The 26,596-nt window shown below is 41.1% G+C and overlaps 1 protein-coding gene across 2 annotated transcripts in view; it reads left to right on the top strand.

The window, feature by feature from the left end:
* Positions 1 to 26,596, top strand: part of CNMD (chondromodulin) — a 308,020-nt gene that overhangs the window by 4,663 nt on the left and 276,761 nt on the right. For both annotated transcript variants that reach the window (XR_008374640.1, XM_053563814.1), the window contains exons 3-5: positions 1,376 to 1,516; positions 16,030 to 16,143; positions 22,163 to 22,316. Coding sequence is in view for 1 of the 2 variants with exons in the window: in XM_053563814.1 (XP_053419789.1) it covers positions 1,376 to 1,516; positions 16,030 to 16,143; positions 22,163 to 22,316 (409 nt within the window). In the remaining variant the exon portion in view is untranslated. The remainder of the gene's footprint in view (positions 1 to 1,375; positions 1,517 to 16,029; positions 16,144 to 22,162; positions 22,317 to 26,596) is intronic.

The following is a 26,596-nucleotide window of genomic DNA, read 5'->3' on the forward strand; positions in this document are numbered from 1 at the left end:
GCCAAGAGAGCCCTTTAAATCAGCTAATTAGTGGCAAACTTAAAAATATTTTTCAAGTGTTGGAATTTTTCTTTCTAACAAAATGTTATTCAGAAATGCAATGTATCAAACAGAGAAAAAGCAGAACTGCCCTGCTTAGACTGTGGGCAGGTAGAGAAGAAAGAGCCTCGCAGTCCTACCCTTACTGCTAGGCCATACCTGTGATACCCCAGGGCTCTAAGGACACAGGTGAAAACCACCTGTCAGGTTCAACTTCTTCATTTTACATTCGCAGCAGCTCCAAGGCCCATGGGGAAGTGGTGTAGCCACGTGTTTTTCTGATTCCTGGACCAGTGGTTTTCTGCAGTATTGGGTCCCCTTCCCTCACCCACACCCCACATGTCTCATTATAACAAAATGCCCTCCAGTACCATATGACTGTCCCATAAAGTCGTTAAGAAAGTAACTACCATTCTGAGCTGGAACAGATGTGCACATTGATCTTGCTCTCTGCAGGTCTGCTCTTTATCAAGTGTTTCCTAGTGCTGTCCACAGACCTCACTATATGCCACACTCTACATCTAATCTTGACCAAAGGATTAAAAAAATTGTCAAAATTGAGGTGCCACCACTGCACGCTTGTTCAGCTGGGAGCCTCCTCAATTTTCTTTATCCAGCAATAGTTCTCAACTTGGATGCATAATAGAATTGAGCTTTAGAAAGAAAGACCTATGTCCAAGCACCATCCCAACAGGTTCTGATTTAATCAGTCTAGGGTAAAACCCAAGTGTAGTACCCTGAGAGTCCACCCAAGTCCTTCTAATGTCCAGCCAGGATTGCAAATCGTTGAGCTATTTGAATAAGTATCAGACACTATCAAAGGTTTTACTTCTAAGGTGTTTTTAAAGAAATCATTGTTTTGTTTGTTTGGTTTTTTCTTTCTTTCTTTCTTTTTTTTTTTTTTGGCCAGGGCTGGGTTTGAACCCGCCACCTTCAGCATACGGGACCGGCACTCTACCCCTTTGAGCTACAGGTGCCGCCCTTTCTTTCTTTCTTTTTGAGAGTTTCACTTTATTGCCCTCAGTAGAGTGCCCTAGTGTTAAAGCTCACAGCAACCTCAAACTCCTGCTCAGACTGGTCTGGAACCCATGAGCTCAGGCAATCCACCCACCTGGGCCTCCCAAAGTGCTAGGATTATAGGCATGAGCCCACACCCGGCCTTAAAGAAATCATTGTATTAAATGATTGTTGTATGAATTAAGTGCTCATATATAAGTGTATTTCTATTAAAAATGATCCCCTGTATGGGGAAGCTACCTCGTACACTGCAGGTCTAAATATAAGCCCGGAATTGTTCAAAAGAGAAAGCATCGCTAACTCTTCTGTTCATTTCCAGATTTACAATGTCCATTACACAATGAGTATCAATGGGAAATTACAAGATGGGTCAATGGAAATAGATGCTGGGAACAACTTAGAGACCTTTAAAATGGGAAGTGGAGCTGAAGAAGCAATTGAAGTTAATGATTTCCAGAATGTAAGTATATTTCATGCATTTAGAGAGTTTAACCCGGGAAGCCTGGGGGGATTTTCTAATTCAAGGCGAAGCCCATTTCTGACACACATCCAATGGCAGCTGTAACTGTTCTTTATAGCAGCTGTAGAGCCACTATCCACATACGAGGTAGTATGTTCTCTCGGAGAAAGGGCCACGCTCTGTCCTAAAGCAACACCATATACATATATATATATATTTTTTTTTTAATTTGCAGGTTTTGGCCAGGGTGGGTTTGAACCCACCACCCTCAGCATCTGGGGCGGGCACCCTACTCCTTGAGCCACAGCAACACCTCAGTGATAAAATACCCTAAAACCCCACTTTTATTGGATTTATATGCTTGAGGAATTAACAATTTTTTTTTGATCAGCAAGATACATTTACTTACTATATTTATGTAACAAGTTATATTTTTATAATAGAAATTATATTTAGCCTCATATAGGTTCAGGACTGGCTATGCCGCCAAATTAGTTTGTACCAATCTTACAAGTAATTTTTTTTTTTTTTGAGGCAGTCTTACTATGTCACCCTCAGTAGAGTGCCATGGTGTCACTGATCACAGCAACCTCAACTCTTGGGCTAAGTGATTCTCTTGCCTCAGCGTCCCAAGTAGCTGGGGCATTGCCTACCACAATGCCTGGCTATTTTTTTGTTGCAGTTGTCATTGCTGTTTAGTTGGCCCAGGATGAGTTCGAACCGACAGCCTCGGTATATGTGGTTGGTGCCCTACCCACTGAGCTATGGGCGCTGCCCACAAAGAAATATTTTATTTTATTTATTTATTTATTTATTTTTATTTATTTTTTTTATTGTTGGGGATTCATTGAGGGTACAATAAGCCAGGTTACACTGATTGCATTTGTTAGGTAAAGTCCCTCTTGCAATCATGTCTTGCCCCCAGAAGGTGTGGCACACACCAAAAGAAATATTTTATTGCAAACACAGGGAGGAATTAACAATTTTTTTTAAAAATTTTACTTCTAGAAAATTAAAAGTACAGCCTTAGAAATTAAAATAAAGCTTGATCTTTAAAAATGAAAAAAAATATGTAAAACCCAATACCACAGCATTGAGAAGGGCAAGTTCTTCTTGGAATATATGAAGTCCTGGCAGAAAGACTTGAAGGAGCTTTTTCTTTCCAAGTAGTTTTCTATAACATGATGAATAAAATGCTTAAACTCTGCTAGAATATTGCAAGGTCTGAAATTTGAGCTTCTAAATTAGAGGAAGGAAAAAAAATAAAGAGGAAGGAAATTTTAATGATCTAATAATGTCATCAACGACAAGCAGTATCTATTTACATACTTTTCTCAATTATTCTGATACCTGATTGAATCCTGAAAAATTAGTGTGGGCAAAATCCCCTAGTATATATAGCATATGTTTTCTGTCCATAGCCTATTACAGATAAAATGTTCTGGTCTCCTTTGAAAAGGAAACTGTTTTGTCGTGATTTTCTTTCTTTTTTTTTTTTTTTTTACAAAAAGTTAAGCCAGGTGCTAGCACTAGCACTTTGGGAGGCTGAGTTAGAAGGCTTGCTTAAGGCCAGAAGTTTGAGACCAGCCTGAGCAACATAATAAGATCTCCATCTCCACAAAAAGTTTAAAACTTAGGTGGGTGTGGTGGCCCACACCTGTAGTGCCACCTACTGGGGAGGCTGAACCAGGAAAATCACTTGAGCCTAGGAGTTTGAGCTTTCTGTGAACCATGATTGGGCCGTTGCACTCCAGCCCCAAAGACAAAGTGAGGCTTGTCTCAAAAAAGAAAAAAAATTAATTTACAGGCAAGCTGAAACATTGAGCTATGTAGCTGTGCTTCAGTGTACATCTGCAAACCAAAGTGTCGCTGCAGGCCAATTTCCTATTGGCCAAAGTATCTTACTATCTTTCATGTTTTACAAGGAGGAAGAGGCATCACTATTTGTGTTCCCAGATGGAGAAGGTGAAACTTCACAATGAAAAAAGGCTCTGGAAAATAATGTCTCTTCTGATAGTTTATAGGTCCTTAAGTATCTCATCGACCCATCTTCCTCTGATTGATGAGAAAAATTAAAGATGCTTTTCATCTGCGTGAAAGCAGTCTTCCCTATGGGTACCAAAATAGACTTCACAAGTCCTTTTGAATACCCAGCAGATCCTAACATTAGTGTCCCTGTGGTGTTAGACATTATTTGATGATGACAAGGTCTGGCTAAGTTCAGAGTGGTCTTTGCTCTGGGGATGGGCATTGGAGTTCTATGGTCACCCAGCTGCACTTCATTTTGTCATGGCTTTGCAAATGGTTCTGGTCACTGCACAAGTATAATTTCTCTGGACCTATTAAAGGCTTTTACTGCAAGACCCAAAACAGGGTAAAATAATTTTTTTCTTTATATTACTCAGTACAAAGTTATGAAATGTGACTCCCACACACACATCATTCAACCCACAACAAAATTGAATACCTGCAGTGGGACACAGTATTGAGATATGCAGAGGGGGCTACAAAGAGGAATAAGAAAGATCTGTCTTTCTCAAGGTGTTCATGTGTCAAGAATATCCTTTGAAAATATTTTTAATCCCAGACCTATATATCTGTTTTATAATCTCTTGGTTCTTTCTAATAATGCTATCGATTGTGTTTTGTTCCCATAGACCAAAACGGCCACAAATATTTTATAAACTGATCAATTCTCTTTGATAGCTTCCACATTTCTCTAAGTCAGGACTGGTGAGTAGAACATTTTTTTGATGGATAGAACCTGTTATGGGTTTAAACAAGCCTGGCCTTCTGAAAACACATGCACCAGCTACTACGGTACCTGTGCTATTACTTTCTTCCATATTTGAAGTCATCAGTCAAATTCTAAAAGCATTAATTGAGACCTACTGTGTGCAAGTACAAGGGACAGTGCTAAGCATGAGGAATGCAGAGTCCAGTCCAGGAGACAGACACACACACACACAGAAATAGCTTTAGTCATCCTGGAAAACATGCTGCAACGAGCTAAGAAGAAAACTCACGTAGCCCAGAGAGGAGGCATCATTGTCAAGGAGCGGAAGCAGGTCTTACAGTGGTGGTGACAACCAAAATCAGGCCCTGAAGAATGATTGGGATTTCAACAGGCAGGGAGGTGGGGGCAGGGCTTTCCAGGCCCAGGGAAGAATAGTAAACACGAACGTGCAGGCCTGTGCCAGAGCTCTAAATAGCCTGGTGCAGCCCAACGTGGGGAAGGGAGGAAGATGAGGGCACAGATAAGGCCAGAGGATGAAAGGTTCTGAATTGTAAATGAGCAACGTTTACCCAGGACCCCACCAGAATTTTAGCACAGCCCAACAGAAAGTAAAGAACCCCCTGAAAAAAAAGTGCTCCAGGCCCTCAGCCCCGAAAAAGACAATGACTGAGTTAGTTCATTGTGTGCAAGCTACGTTCTAGGCATTAGTGTTGCTGGTTTAAGCCAGCGCATTGGACCTAATGCCCTATTTATATAACAGAAAACTACCTAGGTAAATTATTGATTTCAAAACTCAATATAGCCCCCAAATATAAAAAAAAAAATCAAATGAAAGTAATTTATAGCAAAATATAGACTTCAGATGTAAATGTTCAGCCTGATACACTAGAAGACATAAAGTCCAACAGTTGCACCAGAAGTTAAATGACTATCAATTGTCAAGTAGTGAAGAAAAGTACTGTTTCCTTTCCATTTTCACAGTAGTTGCATTCCTAGGAAACCTGTACATTACAACCATTCCAAAACCCCCCCCCCCTTTTTTTTGTAGAGACAGAGTCTCACTTTATTTCCCTCCGTAGAGTGCCGTGGCCTCACACAGCTCACAGCAACCTCCAACTCCTGGGCTTAGGTGATTCTCTTGCCTCAGCCTCCCGAGTAGCTGGGACTACAGGTGCCCACCACAATGCCCGGATATTTTTTGTTGCAGTTTGGCCAGGGCCAGGTTTGAACCTGCCACCCTCGGTATATGGTGCCAGTGCCCTACTCACTGAGCCACAGGCACTGCCCCTCCAAAAATCCCTTTTTGTTTGTAAAACAGAGTTGAGGCCTAGGCACAGATACACATAGGTTGTATTCTCTTGGACTCAGGGATAGTTCTTTGGGACTACCCCAGGCTCTGTGGGACCTGGCATCCGTAGGCCCTGCCCAACAAAGGACAAGAGTGCCTCCAATCATGGTGACAACAAAAACTGCTTCAAAGATTTCTTTTTCTGTTTTTTTTTTTGCAGTTTCTGGCCAGGGCTCGGTTTGAACCGCCACCTTTGGCATATGGGGCCAGGGCCCTACTCCTTTGAGCCACAGGCACCGCCCCTGCCTTACTCTTTGGTAAGGAATATTAGTTAACTAGGTGTGGTGGGAGGCGCCTGTAGTCCCAGCCACTTGGGAGGCTGAGACAGGAGGATCACTTGAGCCCAGGAGTTTGAGCTTGCTATGAGCTAGGCTGATGCCATTGCACTCTAGCCTGGGCCACAGCGGGAGACTCTGTCTCAAAGAAAAGAAAAAAAAATTAGATCATTGGAATCTTCACTCATTGCCTTTCTGGCAAATTTCTTCATTATCACTAGTTGCTAAGACCTTGTTTGTTTGCAAAAACAGGAGCTTTCCTTGGCTTTTTTGTTCTTCTAGTTCCCTCTGTTTAACCTCTTAATATATCTGGCTGCTTAATGTGGATTTGTAGCTAGACATGGTGGTTAATACATGTGAATTCCTTCCCATGGGTTATGTCCCTGTGGGGTTTCGGTTCTCTCTCCTGTGTGCAGACGGTCAGAACTGACTCAGTGCTAGATTCACATTCGCTGTTGTGAATCCTGCAGGAGAATCAGCTGTCTCCTTTGGGAGTATGGTAACAGTTGTATTGTGTTTCCTCCCTCAAACTGCACATTCAAGCAACATGAATGTTTGAAGTTAAGAGAATATATCACATAGAGAGGCAGTCATCTCCCTCCCCTGCCTTTTGTTTTTCAAACTGTGAGTCCTACATTTACAGGCAGAGTAAGAGCAGCAGACCTTTGGGAAGTAGCATAGTAGAGAGCTGTGGGTCCCAAACTGCGTTCCTCAGATCACCCGCAGCAGCATCGCTGCAGAGTGTGTTAGAAATACAAGTTTTAGACCGAGCACGGTGGCTCATGCCTATAAACCTAGCACTTTGGGATGCCAAGGCAGGAGGATCTCTTGAGGTCAACCTGAGCAAGAGCAAGACCACATCTGTACTAAAAATAGAAAAATTAGCCGGGCATCATGGCCCGTCCCTGTAGTCTCAGCTACTTGGGAGGCTGAGGTAGGAGGATCGCTTGAGCCAAGGAGCTTGGGGTTACTGTGAGCTGGGCTGATGCTATGGCACTCTAGCCCAGGGAACAGAGTGAGACTATCTCAAAAAAAAAAAAAAAAAGGCTGCACCTGTGGCTCAAAAAGTAGGGCGCCAGCCCCATATACCAGAGGTGGTGGGTTCAAACCCGACCCTGGCCAAAAAAACCCAAAAAACTGGAAAAAAAGAAAAAAGCCAAAACTCTGGAGGGGGCATGATGTTGTGTTTCATTTAACAAATCCTCTAGGCAATTTTTTTTTAATTTGCCTTTTTAAACATTGATACACGATATTTATGGGGTAAGTGTGATATTTTATTACAGGAAGAGAATATGAAACTAGGATATTTGGGGTATACACCTTGAGTAATAAATATACCTGGAGTATTTATCATTTCTCTGTGTTGGAACAATTTCAAGTCCTCTCCTAGCTGCACTGAAATATACAATGCATTGTTGCTAACTATAGTCGCCCAATGCTGCTATGGAAAGTTAAAGCTTAGACCTTTTATCTAATTATCTGTTAATACTCCTTAACCAACCTCTCTTCATCCACCTCACACCCTTCCAGCCTTTTTTTTTTTGGTCGGGGCTGGGTTTGAACCTGCCACCTCCAGCATATGGGGCTGGCGCCCTACTCCTTTGAGCCACAGGTGCTGCCCCTCTTCCAGCCTTTTTTCAACCACACTTATGAGAACACATAATATTTGTCTAATGTATTAGACTAATAATAATGTACCAGAAAGAGCTCAGTGCCTGTAGCTCAGTGGCTAGGGTGCCAGTCACATACACCAGGGTTGGCGGGTTCGAATCCGCCCTGGGCCTGCCAAACAACAATGACAAACTACAACAAAAAAAATAGCCGGGCATTGTGGCCGGCGCCTGTAGTCCCAGCTACTTGAGAGGCTGAGGCAAGAGAATCTCTAAGCCCAAGAGTTTGAAGTTGCTGTGAGCTGTGATGCCACAGCCCTCTACTGAGGGCCACATAGTGAGACTCTGTCTCAAAAAAAAAAAAGTACCAGAAAGACAAATGACTTCACATAATGATATCCAATTCCATCCATGTTACTACAAAAGACATGATTTCATTTTTTTTTTTATGACCTAGCAGAATTCCATTGTTTGTGAATGTGCATGTCTGAGTGTATTGCACTTTCTTTATCCATTTGTCTGTTGATGGACACGTAAGTTGATTCAATACCTTTGCCATTGTGAATAGTGCTGTAATAAATGTGCAAGTGGGATTGCTAGATTATATGATATTTCTATTTTTTGAGAAATCGTCATACTTTTTTTGGCTATACTATTATAATTTACATTTCCACCAACAATATATAAGACTTCCCTTTTCTCAACATCTTTACCAGCTTCTGTTATTTTTTGTGCTTTTAATAATAACTCATTGTGGTTTTCATTTGCATTTCCCTGGTGATTATCACTGTTCAACATTTTGTCATATATCTGCTGGCCGTTTATATATCTTTTGAGAAATGTCTCTTTCATTCCCTTTGCCCACTTTTTAATAGAACTACCTGTTTTTGTTTTTGTTTTTACTGTTGAGTTGTTTGAATTCTTTGTATGTTCTGGTATGAATCCCTTTTCAGGTAAATAATTTGCAAATACTTTCTCCCACTCAATAGGTTATCTCCTCATTCTGCTAATTGTTTCCTTTGCTGTGCAGAAGTTTTTTAGTTCACTCTAGCCCCATTTGCCTATTTTTGGTTTTGTTGCCTGTGCGTTTGAGGTCTTTGCCATAAAATACTTGCCTAGACCAATGTCCTAAAGGGTTTGTTGTTTTTGTTGTTGTTATTGTTGTTTTAAGATACAGGGTCTCATTCTGTCACTCAGGCTGGAGTGCAGTGACACAATCATAGTTCACTATAACCTTGAACTCCTGGGCTCAAGTAATCCTCTAGCTTCTGCATGCTCAGCTGTTGTTGCTAGAGACAAGGTCTTGCTATATTGCCGAAGTTGGTCTTGAACTCCTAGCCTCAAGCAGTCCTCCCATTTTGGCCTGCTAAAATGCTGGGATTACAGGCATGAGATGCTGCACCTAGCAATTTTGCTAAATATAAGATCATATTTATCTGCAAAGAGTGACAATTTGACTTTCTCTTTTCCATATTGGATGCCTTTTATTTATTGCTCTTACCTGATTGCTCTGGCTAGTACTTTCAGTACCATATTGAATAAGCATGGTGAACACGGCATCCTTGTCTTTGTTCCAGTTCTTAGAGAAAAGACATTCAAATTTTCCCCATTCAGTATGATGTTAGCTGTGGGTTTGTCTGTCATAGATGACCTTTATTAGCTTGAGGTACAATTCTTCTACGTCTAATTTTTATCATGAAGAGATGTTAATTTGATCAAATGCTTTTTCTGTATCTATTGAGATGATTTTTGTCCTTCCTTCTTTTGGTGTGATGTATCACATTTATTTATTTGCACATGTTAAGCCATCCTTGCATTTCTGGCATAAAGCCCACTTGGTCATGGTGTATTTATTACCTTTTTGATATGCTATTGGATTGGATTTGCTAATACATTGCTGAGGATTTTTGTGTCTGTGTTGACCAGATATATTGATCTGTGGTTTTCTTTTTTTGTTGTGTCCTTGTCTTGTTTTGGTATCAGGGAAATGTCAGTCTCCTATAATAAGGAGAATTCTCTCCTCTTCAATTTTTGGACTAATTTGAGGAAAATTGGTGTTACTTCTCCTTGGAAAGTTTGGTAGAATCCAACAGTGAAGCCATCTGGTCCTAGAGTTTTCTTGGGAAAGCTTTTTATTACTGATTCAATCTCATTATTCATTACTGGTCTATTCGGGTTTTCTCATTCTTCCTGACTCAGTCCTGGTAGGTTGTATGTTTTTGTCCATTTCTTCCAGGTTTTTCAGTTTGTTAGTGTATAGTTGTTCAGAATAGTCTCTGAAGATCTTTTATATTTCTATGGTATATTTCTGTGTAAAATCTCCTTTTTCATTTCTGATATTGTTTATTTGGATCTTCTTTCTTTTTTTCTTGGTTAGTTTTACCAGTGGATTATTGATTGTATTCATCTTTTTTCAAAACCAATTTTTCATTTCATCGATGCTTCGCATTTTTTAAGTCTCTTTTATTTCCACTGTGATCTTTATTATTTCTTTCCTTTTAATTTTAGGTTTTAGTTTCTTCTTGTTTTTCTAGTTCCTTGAGGTAATCATTAAATTATTTATTTGAAATCTTTCTACTTTTTTGAAATAGATGCTTATTGCTATAAACTTCCTTCTTAGCATTGCTTTTGTTGTATCCTATAGGTTCTGGAATGTTGCGTTTTGATTTTTATTTGTTTTGATAAAAATTGAATTAATTTCTTCCTTGATTTAGTGGTCATTCAGAAGCATGTTGTTTAATTTCCATGTATATGTACAGTTTCCAAAGTTCTACTTGGTATTGATTTCTGGCTTTATTCCCTTGGAATCTGATAAGATATTTGACAAGATTTCAGTTTTTAAAGTTTGTTGAGATGTGTTTTGTTTCCTGACATATGCTTTATCCTGAAGAGTGTTCCATGTTCTATTGGATGAAATGTTCTGTAAATGTCTGTTAGGTTCATTTTGTCTAAACTTTGGTTTAAATTTAATATTTCTTTGTTACTTTTCTGTCTAGATGATTTGTCTAATGTTAAAAGTTGGGTTTTGACATCTCCAATTATTATAATATTGGAGTATCTCCCTCCCTTTATATCTAATATTGATAATATTTGCTTTATATACCTATATACTCTAGTGGTTCGTGTATGTATGTTTAATTATTATATCTTCTTACTATATTGATCTTTTTATCATTATATAATGATCTTTTTGTCTGTTTTTACTATTTTTGACTTCAATTCTGTTTTACCTAAATATTGCTATTTCTGCTCACTTTTCTTTTTTATTTACTTACATCTTTTGCCATTTTTTTCCTTTCAGTCTATATGTGTGTTTATAGATGAGATGAGTTTCTTGTAGTCATCATATAGTTGCGTTATGTTTTTTATCCATTCAGCCAGTCTATTTTTTTTAAGTAGAAAGTTTCATCTTTTTTTTTTTTGGCAGGGGCTAAGTTTGAACCCGCCACCTCCAGCATATGGGACTGGTGCCCTACTCCTTGAGCCACATGCGCCGCCCTTTTTTAAGTAGAAAGTTTAATCTATTTATATTCAAAGTTATTTGTTATTGAAATGTCAGGGCTTATTGTTGTCATTTTATTAATAGATACCTGGTTATTTGCATATACTCTGTTCCTTTTTTTTCTCTCCTATTGTTTATCATTGTGATTTGGTGGTTTTCTATAGTAGTAACATTTGAGACTTTTCCTTGTTTGTGTGTTTGTTCTTTCAGTACTTTTTATGTTTTCACACGTTTTCACAATGGTCATGGTCGATATCGTTTTTTTACTTCTAGGTATAAGACCAACTCAAGCATATTTTGTAGTAATGGCCTAGTAGTGATGAATTCCCTCAGTTTTTCCTTCTGTGGGAAGATTTTCCTTCACTTATGAAGGATCACTTTGCTGGGTATAGTATTATTGGCTTGCAATTATTTTTCTTTCAGCACTTTAAAAAAAAATATATCGTTGGTGTCTTGCCCAGAGCTTTCTGATGAGATACCCACTGTTAGTTGGATGAGGGTCTCCTTTATAGGTGACTAGAGGCTTTTTTTATTGCTATTTTTAGATTCTTTCCTTGCCTTTGACTTTGGACAATTTGTGGAGAAGACAACATAAAATTATATCTCTTTGGGGATCTCTAAGCCTTCTTTGTCCAGATGTCTAACTAACTCTTACTGGACTTGGGTAGGTTTCATTTATTATTTTATTAAGTAGATTTTTTAACATTTTCATTTTCTCTTACCTTTCTGGGATGCTGAAAATTTGAATATTTATCTGTCTTATGGTATCCCATATGTCACATTGGCTTTACTGGTTCTTTTTTCTTTATTTTTGTCTGACTGGCTTATATTAAAAGATCTGTCTTCAAATTTTAAGATTCTTTCTTCAGCTTGATATAGTCCATTGTTGAGGCTTTCAAATATATTTTGTATTTCATTCAATGAATTCTTCAGTTCCAGAATTTCTCTTGGGTTCTTTTTTATGATATCTATCTGTTTGGTAAATTTCTCATTCATACCCTGAATTATTTTCTAATTTCTTCGTGTTGTTTTTCAGTATTCTCTTGGAGCTCACTGAGCTTCTTTAATGTCAATATTTTAAATTCTTTCCCCAGTATATTGTAAATTTCTTTTTGTTTGGGATCTGTTGCTGAAGAATTATCGTGTTCCTTTGCAGGTGTCATATTCCCTTGCTTTTTCATGTTCCTGTGACTTTACATTGATATCTGCACATTTAGTATAATAGTCACTTCTTCCAATTTTTTAATTGGAATTCACAGGGGAAGAAGCTTTCCTGATGATGTATCTATGGTGTTGGTTAGATAGGGGACTTTGGCTTTAATTCTTTTTAGATGTGGAAGTATAGCCTCTGTATGGTTTCTTTGCCTATAAACAGACAGCATCAATAGTTTCTGTGATTTCTTCAGTGGCTTAGGGTACAATTATTAGTGGAAGCATTGGTGAAGTTTTGCTAGTAATCCAAGTGAGTTTGATGCAAGGGAAATTTTTTTGACCATTGTATAATGAATTTATTTGTGCTCTAAAATAATGAAAAATCAACATTCACCTTTCCACTTCATGGGTAGTGGCCCACATAGAAGCTAGATATGAAATCCTTTGGTCTTCGTGATTCTGTTTCATGGAAGAACCTTATAACATATGCCCACTGCTTCCATCATTTAATTTTTTTTTTCCACTTCCATCTTTCCCTTAATGACCCTGAAATCAACCACCCTGGGATCTGTGACATGGGCATTCTTCATAAACATTTCTCAAACTTTATCCTGTCCCTGTTTCACAGTGATGTCTAGCTGGAATAAGTGCACAGTGTTTGGCACCTCCTGATACCAGGTGTGGTAGAACTCATACACTCTCTGCTTGGGCTTGTTCATGTCTCAACTGAAAATGGGCTTCACAGAGGTGTTGGGCTTTACAGATGTGCTGGCCACAGCAGCAGGCTTGCAGAGGCCACCTGCTTCCATCTTGCTAGAGAAAAACCAATACAAGGGAAAGTTTGCAAGCCATTGAACAAACTTGGGTAGAAAGGCTATTGCAGTCATTTAAAACTTTGTTATGCTTAACAAGTTCCTTTCTCCCTTAGCTGATATTTCTTAATCTGGACTATACATTATAAACACCTGGGGAAATATTAAGAATACCAATGCCTAGGTACCAAGCCAGACCAATCAAATGGAACTGTCTGGGGAAGGGTCCCAGCATCTGTATTCTTTATTTTTTTTTAATTGAGGTAATCTTACTTTGTCACCCTTGATGTATCATAGCTCACAGCAACCTCTTGGGCTCAAGCAATTCTCTCACCTCAGCCTCCCTAGTAGCTGGAACTACAGGCACCTGCCACAACACCCAGCTATTTTTTTTTTTTTTACTTGTTTGTTTGTTTTGTTTTGTTTAGCAGGCCTGGGCAGGGATTGGAACCCACCAGCCCCAGAGCATGTGGCCAGTGCTCCAACCACTGAGCTACGGGAGCCCTGGCATCTGTATTCTTTTTTTTTTTTTTTTTGAGACAGTTTCATTCTGTTGCCCTCGGTAGAGTGCTGTGGCGTCATAGCTCACAGCAACCTCAAACTCTTGGGCTTAAGCAGTTCTCTTGCCTCAGCCTCCCAAGTAGCTGGGACTATAGGCATCTGCCACAATGCCCAGCTATTTTTTGTTGCAGTTGTCATTGTTGTTTAGCTGGCCTGGGCCAGGTTCGAACCTGCCACCCTCAGTATATGTGGCTGGCACTGTAACCACTGTGCTACAGGCACCAAGCGTGGCATCTGTATTCTTTTTTTTGAGACAGAGTCTCAAGTTGTCACCCTGGGTAGAGTGCTGTGATGTCACAGCTCACAACAACCTCAAACTCTTGGGCTTAAGCAATTCTCTTGGCTCAGTCTCCCAAGTAGCTGGGAATACAGGTGCCCGCCACAACGTCTGGCTATTTTTTTCATTGCAGTTGCACTGTTGTTTTGAACTGGCAGGGGCTGGGTTTGAACCCGTCACCCTCAGTGTATGTGGCCGCCTGGCATCTGTGTTCTTAAAACCTCTCTAAGGATCAGGACTCTGTGGCTCATACCTATAATCCTAGCACTCTGGAAGGCCAAGGCAGGTGAATTGCTTGAGCTCAGGCGTTCCAGCCTGAGCAAGAGCAAGACCCACTCCATCCCTAAAAACTATTCAGGTATTGTGACTGGTGCCTATAAACCCAGCTACTCAGGAGGCTAAGGCAAGAGGATCGCTTGAACCCACCAGTTTGAGGTTGCTGTGAGCTATGACACGATGGCACTTTAACAAGGGTGACAAAGTGAGACTATGTCTCAAAAAAAAAAAAACCACTCTCCAGGGGATTCTAGTCCACCGAGTGTTAAACCTTGATAATAAGCCTTGGGAGTTCCTCCTCTGTAAAGTGGGCACAATGCCTCATCTCTCTCTCTGGGTGAGCTGTAAGACAAATGAGTTATATATTTGTTCACGGGCAATTAAGCTGCAAGGCAAATAATGAAGAGCTTTAGGAAGAATGAACTTTTCCTTCTCTGTTGTCCAGTTTGTTACCTACCCACTTCTGTAGAGCTCCTGGGTCTGAGATTGCAAGAAGCAGACCTTTCCACGACTCCCCTCCAGCATGACTTACATTTAACTTTGTTCTTCATTTAAAAGAGCTTAACTGGGCGGCACCTGTGGCTCAGTGGGTAGCGCGCCAGCCCCATATACTGAGGGTGGCGGGTTCAAACCCAGCCCTGGACAAACTGCAACAAAAAATAGCCAGGCGTTGTGGTGGGTGCTTGTAGTCCCAGCTCCTCAGGAGGCTGAGGCAAGAAAATTGCCTAAGCCCAAGAGATGGAGGTTGCTGTGAGCTGTGCAACACCACAGCACTCGATAAAGTGATACCCTGTCTCTAAAAATAGATAAATAAATAAAATAAAAGGGCTTAACCCTGAATCAGGGTTAAGTTTTTCGTCCTCTCATTTATTAGCATTGATCCTGACCAGTTCTGTGTCATTCTAACACCTCAACTCAACAGAAGATTGACAAGTTCAGATTTGTACTGGTGTCTATATTATTATACCATAAAATTTTTAGACCTTTAATATTATTTTAAGTTTGCTAGTCATGAAACTAAACCAGAGGGTGAAAGTAAACATTCTTGGGACAAAATGTCCTGTTATCCTTCATGTCCTCTGTGGGTAGAATCAGCACTGAGCTATCATGGCTGATGTTTACCTTGAGGTGGATCTTGAGGCAGATGAGTAGGAGAAGCTGTTTATATCTCACAGGGGACAAAACCCAAAACACCCAGGTATTTAGATGAGGTCTAGTAGCAAAGTTCAGCTCCTGGCGCTGTAGAAAACGTCACTATTTACTCTTGGTTCAGTAACTTAAGACAATTCTAAATTCATGAAATTAATTAATTTTACCAACATCTTTTGAGAAGTAGGGTCACCAAAAATAAGAGAAAGAAAGAAAAGAAAGAAGAGAGAAGGGGGAGGGAGGAGAGAGAGACAGAGAGAGAGAAAGGGAGAAAGAGAGAAAGGGAGGGAAGAAGGGAGGGAGGGAGGGAGGTAAGGAAAGACTCATATGCTTCTCTTGAGAAGCTTTTAATTAATTAAGCAGTGTAGATTAAGCACCAAATGAGGAATACAGACAGAATGTCAGATGAGAGCTTGCTTAGACTGAGATGTTCAAAAAAAGCTGCATGGAAAAGGTGGCGTTTCATTTGAGCTTGCAGACATGGATGGAGCTACTAACATATCCCAGCTCAGCTCAAACGTCACTTCCTCATAGAATCACCTCCCCTGATTTCACCATCTAAGGTATCATACCCTGTCATTCCCATCCCTCTTCCCTGCCTTACTTTTCTTCATAACATTTATCACCACCTGACTTTATCTCTATTTGTTATTATTGTAAATAATGCTGAAAGGTAAGCTCCAAGAGGGTAAGGATTCCATCTGCCCTGTTCTTCCCTTTATCTAACATCCGGAGCAGTGCCTTACAATAGACACTCAATAAATTGAACAAATGAACAAATGGACAGATGGATGAATAAACTTTTATTTCATAGGGAATCACAGGAATCCGTTTCGCTGGAGGAGAGAAATGCTACATCAAAGCGCAGGTGAAGGCTCGCATTCCTGAGGTGGGCACCGTGGCCAAACAGAGCATCTCCTCGGAACTGGTGGGTACCAATACGCTCTAGACAGCAAGAGAGCTTGGCAGACATTGTTTGAAGCAGTCTGTTTAGCCTCCATTCCCTGGATCGGTTCATGACCAGAACCTAAGTTTTATTTCTTCTCTGCCAAAGGAATTTAAACTGTTTTTATCTTGCTGTTTCCAAGGAAGGTCTTAGGAAGGCTGGGTGCAGTGCCTCACACCTGTAATCCTAGCGCTCTGGGAAGCCAAGGCAGGAGGATCATTTGAGCTCAGGAGTTCAAGACCAGCCTGAGCAAGAGTGAGATCTCAGCCCTACTAAAAATAGAAAAACTAGCCAGGCATTGTGGCGGGAACCATTGCACAATAAAGATAAAGGACTCCATGAGAGAGAATCTTCATGGGTGACTCAATAGGCCAGGCACAGTGGCTTACAGCTGTATTCCTAGGACTTAGGGAGGCTGAAGAGGGAGGATTGCTTGAGTTTGAGACCAGCCTCAGCAATATAGCAAGACCCCATCACTACAAAAATGAAAAAATTATCCAGGTGCAGTGGCAGCTACTCAAGAGTCCCAGCTACTCAAGAGGCTGAGGCAGAAGGATTGCTTGAGCCCAGGAGGTCGAGGCTGCAGTGAGCTATGATGATGTCACTGCATTGCAGCCCAGACAATAGAGACACTATTTCTTAAACAAAAATTTAAAAATGGGTCAGGTGTGGTGCCTCATGCCTATAATCCTAGTACTCTGGGAGACCAGGGCTGTGGATTGCCTGAGCTCAGTAGTTTGAGACCAGCCTAAGCAAGAGCGAGATGCTATCTCTAAAAACTAACCGGGCATTCTGGGGTTGGGGAAGGGAAGGCAAATTAGAGGACTAAGAAAACAAAAAAAATGAGAAATGAAAATTGGAGAGAGACTAATAGGTATACTGAGATACCAGAGAATAAGGATATAGTTAAGAGGCTCTTAATAAGGCGGCGCCCATAGCTCAGTCGGTGGGGTGCCGGCCACACATGCACTAGAGCTGGTGGGTTCAAATCCAGCCCTAGCCTGCTTAAAAAAAAAAAAAAATCAGGCATTGAGGCGGGCACCTGTAGTCCCAGCTACTTGGGAGGCTGAGGCAGGAAGACTGCTTGAGCCCAAGAGTTCAAGGTTTCTGTGAGCTATGATGCCACAGCACTCTACTGAGGGTGACAAAGTGAGATTCTGTCTCAGAAAAATAAAAACAAAAACAAAAATTTAAAAATGAAGGGGTCTCAGGAGCCTTTTAGCCTCAGCCCTTCTCACTGTAGAAATTCTTTCTAAATATCCCCGACAGCTGATCACTCAACCTCCTCTGTGAAGGACCACCCCCACCAGACTCATGGGTCAGCCAGCTTTACTGGGGCTGGTTCTAACTGTTCTGCCCTACTTTGAGCTGAGACAGCTCTCCCCACAATTTCTTCTTATTAGTTCAAGTTCATCCTAATACAGCTACCCAACATTTATCTAGTTCACTTTCTGTATGTCAAACCTATGAGATTTTTAAACAGAATTGTTTTATTTATTATTAATATCTTGCCTTTGAGCTTGATTTTTTTCAAATTTAAGAATTGCACCCAGTGTTCTAAAGACACATTTAACACTTTTATAATACATTGTGGCAATGTGGTCATATTCATTATTGTCTTCCATTTGAATTGTGGCAGGATAGGGTGGAAAGAAATGGGCTTTAGAGTCAGAAAAATGTAGGCTCAAATCCCAGTCCAGACCTTTGCTATAAATTTGGCTTCAACTCCCAGAGACTGTTTTGTCATCTGGTACTGGGATGTGAATACTGTGCCCATACTGGATGGTGACTAGATGGCTGCTACTCATTATTGTTAATTTTATTATGATCATCTTTGATCCTGCCAGTATCCCTGAGAGAGGTGAAACAAGTATCAGCTCCCTCAAGGCAAAAGAGAAATATTGGTAAGCAAAGGTGCCTGGAAACTGCCAGATTGCTTGTCCCCCACAGGAGCAGCAGGTGGTGTCTCAAAACAGAACACAACAAAAGCTGAGAGGTTTTTTTTTTTTTAATGTTGGGGATTCATTGAGGGTACAATAAGCCATGTTACACTGATTGCAATTGTTAGGTAAAGTCCCTCTTGCAATCATGTCTTGCCCCCATAAAGTGTGACACACATCAAGGCCCCACTCCCCTCCCTCCCTCTTTCTGCTTCCCCCCATAACCATAATTGTCATTAATTGTCCTCATATCAAAATTGAGTACATAGGATTCATGCTTCTCCATTCTTGTGATGCTTTACTAAGAATAATGTCTTCCACGTCCATCCAGGTTAATACGAAGGATGTAAAGTCTCCATTTTTTTTAATGGCTGAATAGTATTCCATGGTATACATATACCACAGCTTGTTAATCCATTCCTGGGTTGGTGGGCATTTAGGCTGTTTCCACATTTTGGCGATTGTAAATTGAGCTGCAATAAACAGTCTAGTACAAGTGTCCTTATGATAAAAGGATTTTTTTCCTTCTGGGTAGATGCCCAGTAATGGGATTGCAGGATCAAATGGGAGGTCTAGCTTGAGTGAAAAGCTGTGAGGTTTTAAAGCTGGCCACCATGTCGGCTGTTTTCTATTCCCTATTACTCCAACATTCGTCCTGTGAGACTTTCCTTTCTCTGGCCATTCTCTCCTGATCATGTTCCAGTTTGTTTTTCACAAGCTGAGCTGCTCAGAGTCGAAGGTCATGCTCTCAATGTGAACTCATGAACATAAACTATAAAAATGGGACCAAGACCTCCTTTGTTCTGACTCTTGAACTCCTTTTATTGCATTACCATGTTTAATAGTCACATCACTTGGTTTCTCTTATGAAGACTTTAGTGAACTATAATCCTGGCCCTTTTCCCTATCAATGGACATAGATCTAGCTTTCTTGCCTTCTGCACAGACTAACTCCTCAATGATAGTTGACCCAGAGCTAATCATAAGTTTGCAATATATTGGAGGGGGGGGGTTAGTTTTTGCCCCTAATATTTAAAAATAATGCTTTGACACTGTAGAAAATTTGAGAAACATATACAAATATAGAAAAGAAAGTCATCCCCACTGCATAATCCACAGATACTTAGTGTTAACTTTTTGGTGGCTTTTCTTTGTCTGTGTGTGTGTGAGAGAGAGAAATTTTTTTCATAAGTGAAGTTATCCTGTCAACATGCTTATTTTTATCACATTAGTTCTTCTAAAATGTAGGTAATAATGAATATATCATAGATCATCATACACGGTCTGACAGTTAAGTTCACAAACTCGCCACTGCAGGTGTATGTTGGCAGCACTCTACAAACAACGCAGTCAGGTTTCATCACCTCGGTATGTCGGTGTCTGGCAGCTGTGTTTGTGCAGACGTGAGGTGGTGCCTTGCTGAGTGGTGTTCATTATTGTTGTTGCATGTTTTTTTGTGCCATCTTGAGAAGGTTGGAGCTTGAATTAGAGCAATAAGCAAACATTAAATTTCTTGTTAAACTTGGCAAGAGTGGAAGTTAAGTCAGGGACATGTTAGTCCAAGTTTGTGGGGATAACGCCATGAAGAAAATGGCAGTGTACAAATGGAAGAAACGTTTTTCTGAGGGGAGGGAAAGTGTCACTGATGCAGAGAGGTCAGAGTGACTGGTAATGAGCAGAATTGACAAAAATATTGCAAAAATTTGTTGAATCGTGCATCAGAATCATCAGCTGACTATGAAAAGCATAGCAGTCTGAGTTAACCAAGTTTACTATTGGTAAGTGCTTAAAAGGCTGGGCAAAAAAGTTAAGACATAAACCATCTGAACTTTTCTCCAACAACTCATGGCTCTTGCATCATGAGATGCACCAGCTCACACAGCACTGTCCATGAGGGAGTTTTAACCAGTAAACAAATAGCTGTATGGGAACACCCTCCTTTTTCACCTGATCTGGCCTCCAATGACTTCTTTCTTTACCCAATGATAGAGGAAATATTGTAAGGAAGACATTTTGGTAACATTCAGGGCATCAAGGCCATTCCATAAAAAAAGCTACACAATTGCTAGGCACATAGCTTCCCAGGGGGCAGCACTTTGAAGATGACTAGGGTGATATTCAGCAATGAAGTATTTAGCACTTTTTCTGGGGTGAGTCCAAGAACTTAGTTGTCAGGCCTTATATAATCATAATTTTAAAGGTCTTTTATTTTACAACAGGGACCTTACCTAACAAATGCAAACATCGTAACCTAATTGCTTGTACCCTCATATTAATCTGAAATTTTAAAAAAGAGGCAAAAAAGTCATTTATTCTTCAATAGTCCAAGTATTTTTAACTTTTCACTATTTAAAAAAATCATTTAAGATAACTTATAGTCTTTTTCTGTATCCAATTCTTAGGCCGTAGAGGTAGATTATTTGTCTTGTGTTTTAGTTGTTTTTATTATGTATGGTGGATCCTCTGGTGGACAAAAACAAATTCAGACAATACACTAATATTTGTGCATTAGGAATGTGTTTGGCTGCTAGTAACAGAAAACTGTTGAAGTTACACGCAGGGTAACTTAAACAGAGATTTGTTTTCTTCCATTGTAAGCAGTGAGCAGGTAGGTGGGTGCAGGCATTTGGCTCAGTGGTCAGTCAGGAACTCTGTGTTTTTTTGCTTTTTGTTTTTTTTTAATCTTTCCTTCCAGCTCCAATCATGGTTGGCAATGGTCAACCTCATCCCAAATTTTTATTTGTCATTCAAATAAAAAAGTAAGGAGGAAAGAGACTGAGTGGTGACAAATACAACTTCTGATTAATCAAGAAAAACAGATGGCCTCCCAGCCTCCCAGCATACTAGGCGTACATAAATGTCATGGCTTGCTCTGTTCACCCAGGGACCCCTGGCCATTGGAGAGTCTGAGAAAGCAGGTGTCTCTTCTGGAGGTGGGCACATTGCTACTTGCAATAAAAGCAAGATTGCATTGCAAGGAAGGTGGGGAAGGATGGAGATTGGGCAGGCAGCTGAAAGTACATGCCCCAAGATTTATTTAGCATTCTGAGCTTGGGCAATGCATCTAAATGCATTATCCCAATCACCCCATTCTAACCCACACATTTTAGACTACAAAGGGGTAGATTTATGCACCACCTGCTCTAATAAATTTTTCATCAGTTTTGTATAACTTCAAAAAGCTACTGTACTCAAAGAGCACTCATTTCCTGGATAGAGCCATTTAATTTAAGGTAAATAACTGGATTACCTGAGTGTTAGTTTCCTCCAATAACTTTAAGTTGTTTTAATGCAGCCATAAGCCGGAGGCAGAAAGCATAAATGAAGTGCTGCTTTTAGCTAAAAATAAGGAGGAAACATTTTAATTTCTCCAAGCTATTGCAAGCTAATAAATACATGAAAGGAACAACCTGGCAAAATAAATTTGTCTCCTGGGTGAGCAAACCATTTGCATCATCTTGCTGTAGAAGAAAACTCAGGGTTTCGCTTTGAAATCTCAGCGGTGTGCTTGATGCAAGGAACATCTGAAATATGTGTTGTTATAGCTGGGAAATGGAGAAATGGTTTATGTTAAATAAGACTTTGAACTGAAGACATTAAAGAACCAATCACTTGCTTTTGCCATTGTTGTTCAGAAGCTGCAGAACAAAAGCCCACAAGATTTTCACTTCAAATGGACGGTTCCTCTATCCTTTACAGGATTCCGGAGTCCGTTCAATTGCTTTTTCTCAAAAACATCTTTGATCGAAAGTACAGATTAACCTAAGTCTCAGAGTTGGTATCAAGTAATTTTCGCTTTCACACAGGACTCCTCATATTCACACATTACAGTTATCCAAGGGCAAGGCAATGGGAGGCAGTGAGCTGAATATTGTGATGACAGCTACAGGAGAGGGGATTAGAACCTCAAAGTGCATGTATGTATGTGCGTCCAGGCACACACACACATTCTCATTTTTTATAAGGCAAAATAGTCTTTTAGCAACACGTGACTCTTTTTAACAGGCAACATGTTCCACCATTCTCTTTCTCAACTGCATTCCATCTTTACTCTTTTACAGGAAGGCAAGATCATGCCAGTTAAATATGAAGAAAATTCTCTTATCTGGGTGGCTGTAGATCAGCCGGTGAAGGACAGCAGCTTCTTGAGTTCCAAAGTCTTAGAACTCTGTGGTGACCTTCCTGTTTTCTGGCTTAAACCAATGTATCCAAAAGGTAACATTTTAAATTATCTTAATGCTGCTTAAAATCCTCGCTGTTCCTTTGTGTTTCCTACCGCCCCATCCACAGGCCTGAGCATGTAACAAGGGGGATCAATCAGGATGCATGTTGCAGTGTCTCAGTAATTAGCATGAGAGATGAAAGAGAAGGAAAATGACAGCCCGTGATTGTTGTGGGGAAGAGAAGGAACAGACGGGTTAGCAGGAGGCAGGGTGGGAAGACACAACACCACTGCACGACCTGGGCCTTTTATTTATGATTCTCCCACTTCTTTCTGCTCTGCCCCTTAATCTCAGTTGTTTGCACCTTCCAATTTTACATTTTTTTATTTCTAAGGCAGAGAATCAAGGGACTAAGAAGCTGTCATACTACCGAATCTTGATTATGTTCAAACCTAGAATTATGGGACAGCTAAAAGCTGCTGTGGGTATGGGCTGAGATTCCTCAAGTTCAAAGCCTGAACATCACCTTCCAAGTCTAGTGAAAATAAGTGCAGGGTCCCTGGGGTTCAGAGCTAGTTTGGAGCATGGGTGTGAGCTGTTTCCAGGTGACGGAGGGCAGGTGAGCCCAGTGGGTCTTGCTCTGCCCCCTGAGTTTCTCCTGTCCCCAGAGGCTCCCTCTCTCTTCACTTCTACTGCCATCACCAAGCTGGCCTCTTGCAGGCCTGTTTTCTAGCTCTGGTTCAAGCATGGAGAAAAAGTCTTTTCTCCTAGCACAGCTGAGAGGCTATGTTTTCTGAAAGATTTTATTGAATACCAGGAGAGAGTTGCCTGGAAATAAAATATAGGCATTCAAACCACTAGGCATGGTGGGATGGTACTAGTGTGCAGGAGGTACAAAGTTTCAGTTTTGCGCGAGATGAGAAGAGTTCTAGGCTGGGCACGGTGGCTCACACATGTAATCCTAGTACTTTGGGAGGCCAAGGTGGGAAGATTGCTTGAGGCCTGGAGTTTGAGGCCAGCCTGAACAAGAGTGAGACACTGTCTCTTCAAAAACTAGAAAAATTATCCAGGCATGGTGGTGCACACCTGTAGTGCCAGCTACTTGGGAGGCTGAAGAAGGAGGATGGCTTGAGCCCAGGAGTTTGAGGCTGCAGCGAGCTGTGATGACACCACTGCACTCCAGCCTGGGTGACAGAGTGAGACTCCGGTTCAAAAAAAAAAAAAATCTAGGTATAGATGGTGGTGATGGTTGTAAAGCAATGCGAATGTACTCCATGCCACTAAGCTGTATGCTTAAAAACGGTTAAAACAGTAAATTTTACCATAATTAAAAATAAACAAAAAACACCAGGGTCAGAAAGCGCCAGTTTCAGATTCTGCCATGACTTATTTTAGGGTTTTCAAGTCCTGTTCTTTTCCAAAGCCTGGAGAAGATGGTTACTCTCTAGCCCAGGCGAGGCAAATAGGATTCAAGTTAGAAGCGGCTGGCAGCAGCTGCATGGCACGTGGGGTCAGAAGGAGCCTGAGGCCACACACAGGCTCAGTGAGAGAGGACATCATGGTCAGTAAGCAGGTAGCGTCTGTCACCGCTGCAGGGGCCTGGAGAGTGGCTGCCCAGCGGGCTGTGCTTTTGCCATCCCTGTTCCTCCCCTGTTGGTGGTCACAGCTCCCCCTTCTACAGCCACTTGCCCCTGGCTTTCCTTTCCCACCTGTCTTCATGTGAGGGGCCTGCTCGCTTTCTACCCCCCTTGCCAGCCAAGGGGGAAAGTCTGAGACACTGCCACCAGAGCCCTCCCTGGTCACTTCCTGAGGCTAAGCCTCTCACCCAGAGAGCACACTCTTTCACTCACTCACTGGACAAACACTTATGAGGGCCTGCTGTGTGCTGTATGCTTATTCTAGGCATATGAGATGAATCAGTGAACAGAACAGAGTGGGATCCATGCCTTCAAGGAATTTTACGTCATAATAAGGCGATGCAGTAAATAAACACTACGTTAAAATGAGAAAATCATATAGTGAATACAAAGTGCTATGGAGAAGTAACAGTGCAGGGCAAGGGGGTAGGGAGCAGGAACAGAAGACAGATTTATTGGTAAGGCTGAGATGACTGATACATTGAGTAACTTCACCTTTGAGCTTATTCCCTACGTCCCAGATGTGGCTTGGTCCCTTACAGCCCAAGAGCATGGCCACATTTTAAGTATTCAATCATCACAAGATCCATACAAGATTTACACATATTGTATATACACTGGAAAATGGAAAACACCCGAATACACCTAGATTAGAAAAAGATTAAATAAATACTGATATAGCCATAGGATGGAATATCATAGACATTAAGAATGAAGGATTCCCCTCATCTCTCATAAGTGTAGTTATATTTTACAATAAAATCAAGAAAATAAATCCTCTGTGATGAGGCCTGGCTCCCCATCACCTAATTCTAATACCCGCCCCCCACCACACACACATATACACACACACTTCAGGGTCTAGTAGCCCTGCCCTTGGATCTTCAAGGTGGCAGTGCCACATAGCTATATTTTCAGAGACACTGTGCAGGCTGCTGGGTATAGGTCAGCAGAGCCAGGGGAGAGCTGACGTCTGCTGAGCTGTGACTGTGTGCTAGGCACAGCACTAAAGCATTATACTTTGTCCTTAGGCTGGGCATGATAGCACTCTGGGAGGTTGAGGACGTTAGATCACCTGAGCTCAGGAGTTCAAGACCAGCCTAAGAAGAGCGACGCTCCATCTCTACTAAAAATAGAAAAACTAGCTGGGCATTGTTGTTGGAGCCTATAATTCCAGGAGACTGAAGCAAGAGGATTGCTTGAGCCCAAGAGTTTGAGGTTGCTGTGAGCTATGATGCCACAACACTCTACCCAGGGTAACAGAATGAGATTCTGTCTCCAAAAAAAAAAAAAAAATTACATATGTATGTAATATATATATATAAAATCCTCAATTAATCCTTACGAACAACTGTTGAGGTAACTACTCATATTTCCATTTATAGATGAAGAAACTAAAGTTCACAGAGATTAAGAAATTAAGCTAGTTAAAAGAAGTATAGGTGTGGCCAGGGGCAGTGGCTCATGCCAGTAATCCCAGCAATGGGAGGCTGAGGCACAAAGATTGCTTGAGGCCAGGAGTTCCAGACAAGACCAGTCTGAGCATGAGAGAGACGCCACCTCTACAAAAATATTGAAAACTTAACCCAGTGTGTTGGTGTGGGTCTGAAGTCCTGGCTACTTGGGAGGCTGAGGGAGGAGCATCACGTGACAGGACTTTGAGGTTTGAGGTTGCAGCGAGCTATGGATGACACCACTGTACTCTAGCCCGAGAGAAAGAGTAAGATCCTATGTCAAAAAGAAAAAAAAAAAAGAGCCGTGATTGAATCCAGGTCTCCATAATGCCTCTTCAACCACATCATCTATGTAAGCGATCCATAGCTTTAGAGCACATCAAAGTTCTATAAATAACAAAGCATGATATAATCATCATCTAACATTTGTGTGCTTATTATATGCCAGATATCATGCTAAAACCTTGTTTCTTTAGAGACAATGTCTTTGTTGCCCAGGTTGCAGTGTAATGTGTGCTAAAACCTTTAGACGTGGAGACACAGATAATTAGTACCTATCTGTATCAAGTATCATTATCAGTATCAAGTATCTATCAGTACCCTATGAATTAGATATTATTATATCCCCATTTTATGGATGAAGAAACTGAGGTTCTGAGAGACATCAAAGTCCAAGCCACGTGGTACTTTCCACCTCTGTTACTCAGCAGCCATGGGCCCTGCTACAGGACCCAGGAGGCTGTGTGGTAAACTAGAGCAGTGGGTTGGAAGCCAGAGTTCACGCTGGGCTCCTACCTCTGCCCCCCATTCCGTGATCTTGGCCAAGCCACTTGGTCTTTCTGAACCTTGGTGCCCTCATATATAAAAGCTTCTATCCCACAGGATTTTTAAAAAGACTCAACGAAGATATTCTGTCCCTTGCAAACTGTAAAGCTTTATACCCATCTGGTGGATCCAGTAGGAATGCCATAGGCTGCAAGTAACAGAATGCCTGACCAACAGAGCTTTCTACAAATACAGGTGTTCTTTTTTGACCCCATATAGTCAGAAGTCTGGGGAGGGGAGGTTTCTGGCATTATCAGCTACTCAGTACACCCTCAAGTCTCTGTCTACCTTAGCGTTTTGCTGTCCGTAGCATGCTGGCTGATCATCCTGTGCCTATCACTTCATGGTCACACGTTGGCTCCCCTAACTCCAGATATCACATTTACATTTGAAAAATGAAAAGACAGAGGAAGCCT

The sequence above is a fragment of the Nycticebus coucang genome, chromosome 15 (genome assembly GCF_027406575.1).
Source record: "Nycticebus coucang isolate mNycCou1 chromosome 15, mNycCou1.pri, whole genome shotgun sequence".
Taxonomy (NCBI): domain Eukaryota; kingdom Metazoa; phylum Chordata; class Mammalia; order Primates; family Lorisidae; genus Nycticebus; species Nycticebus coucang.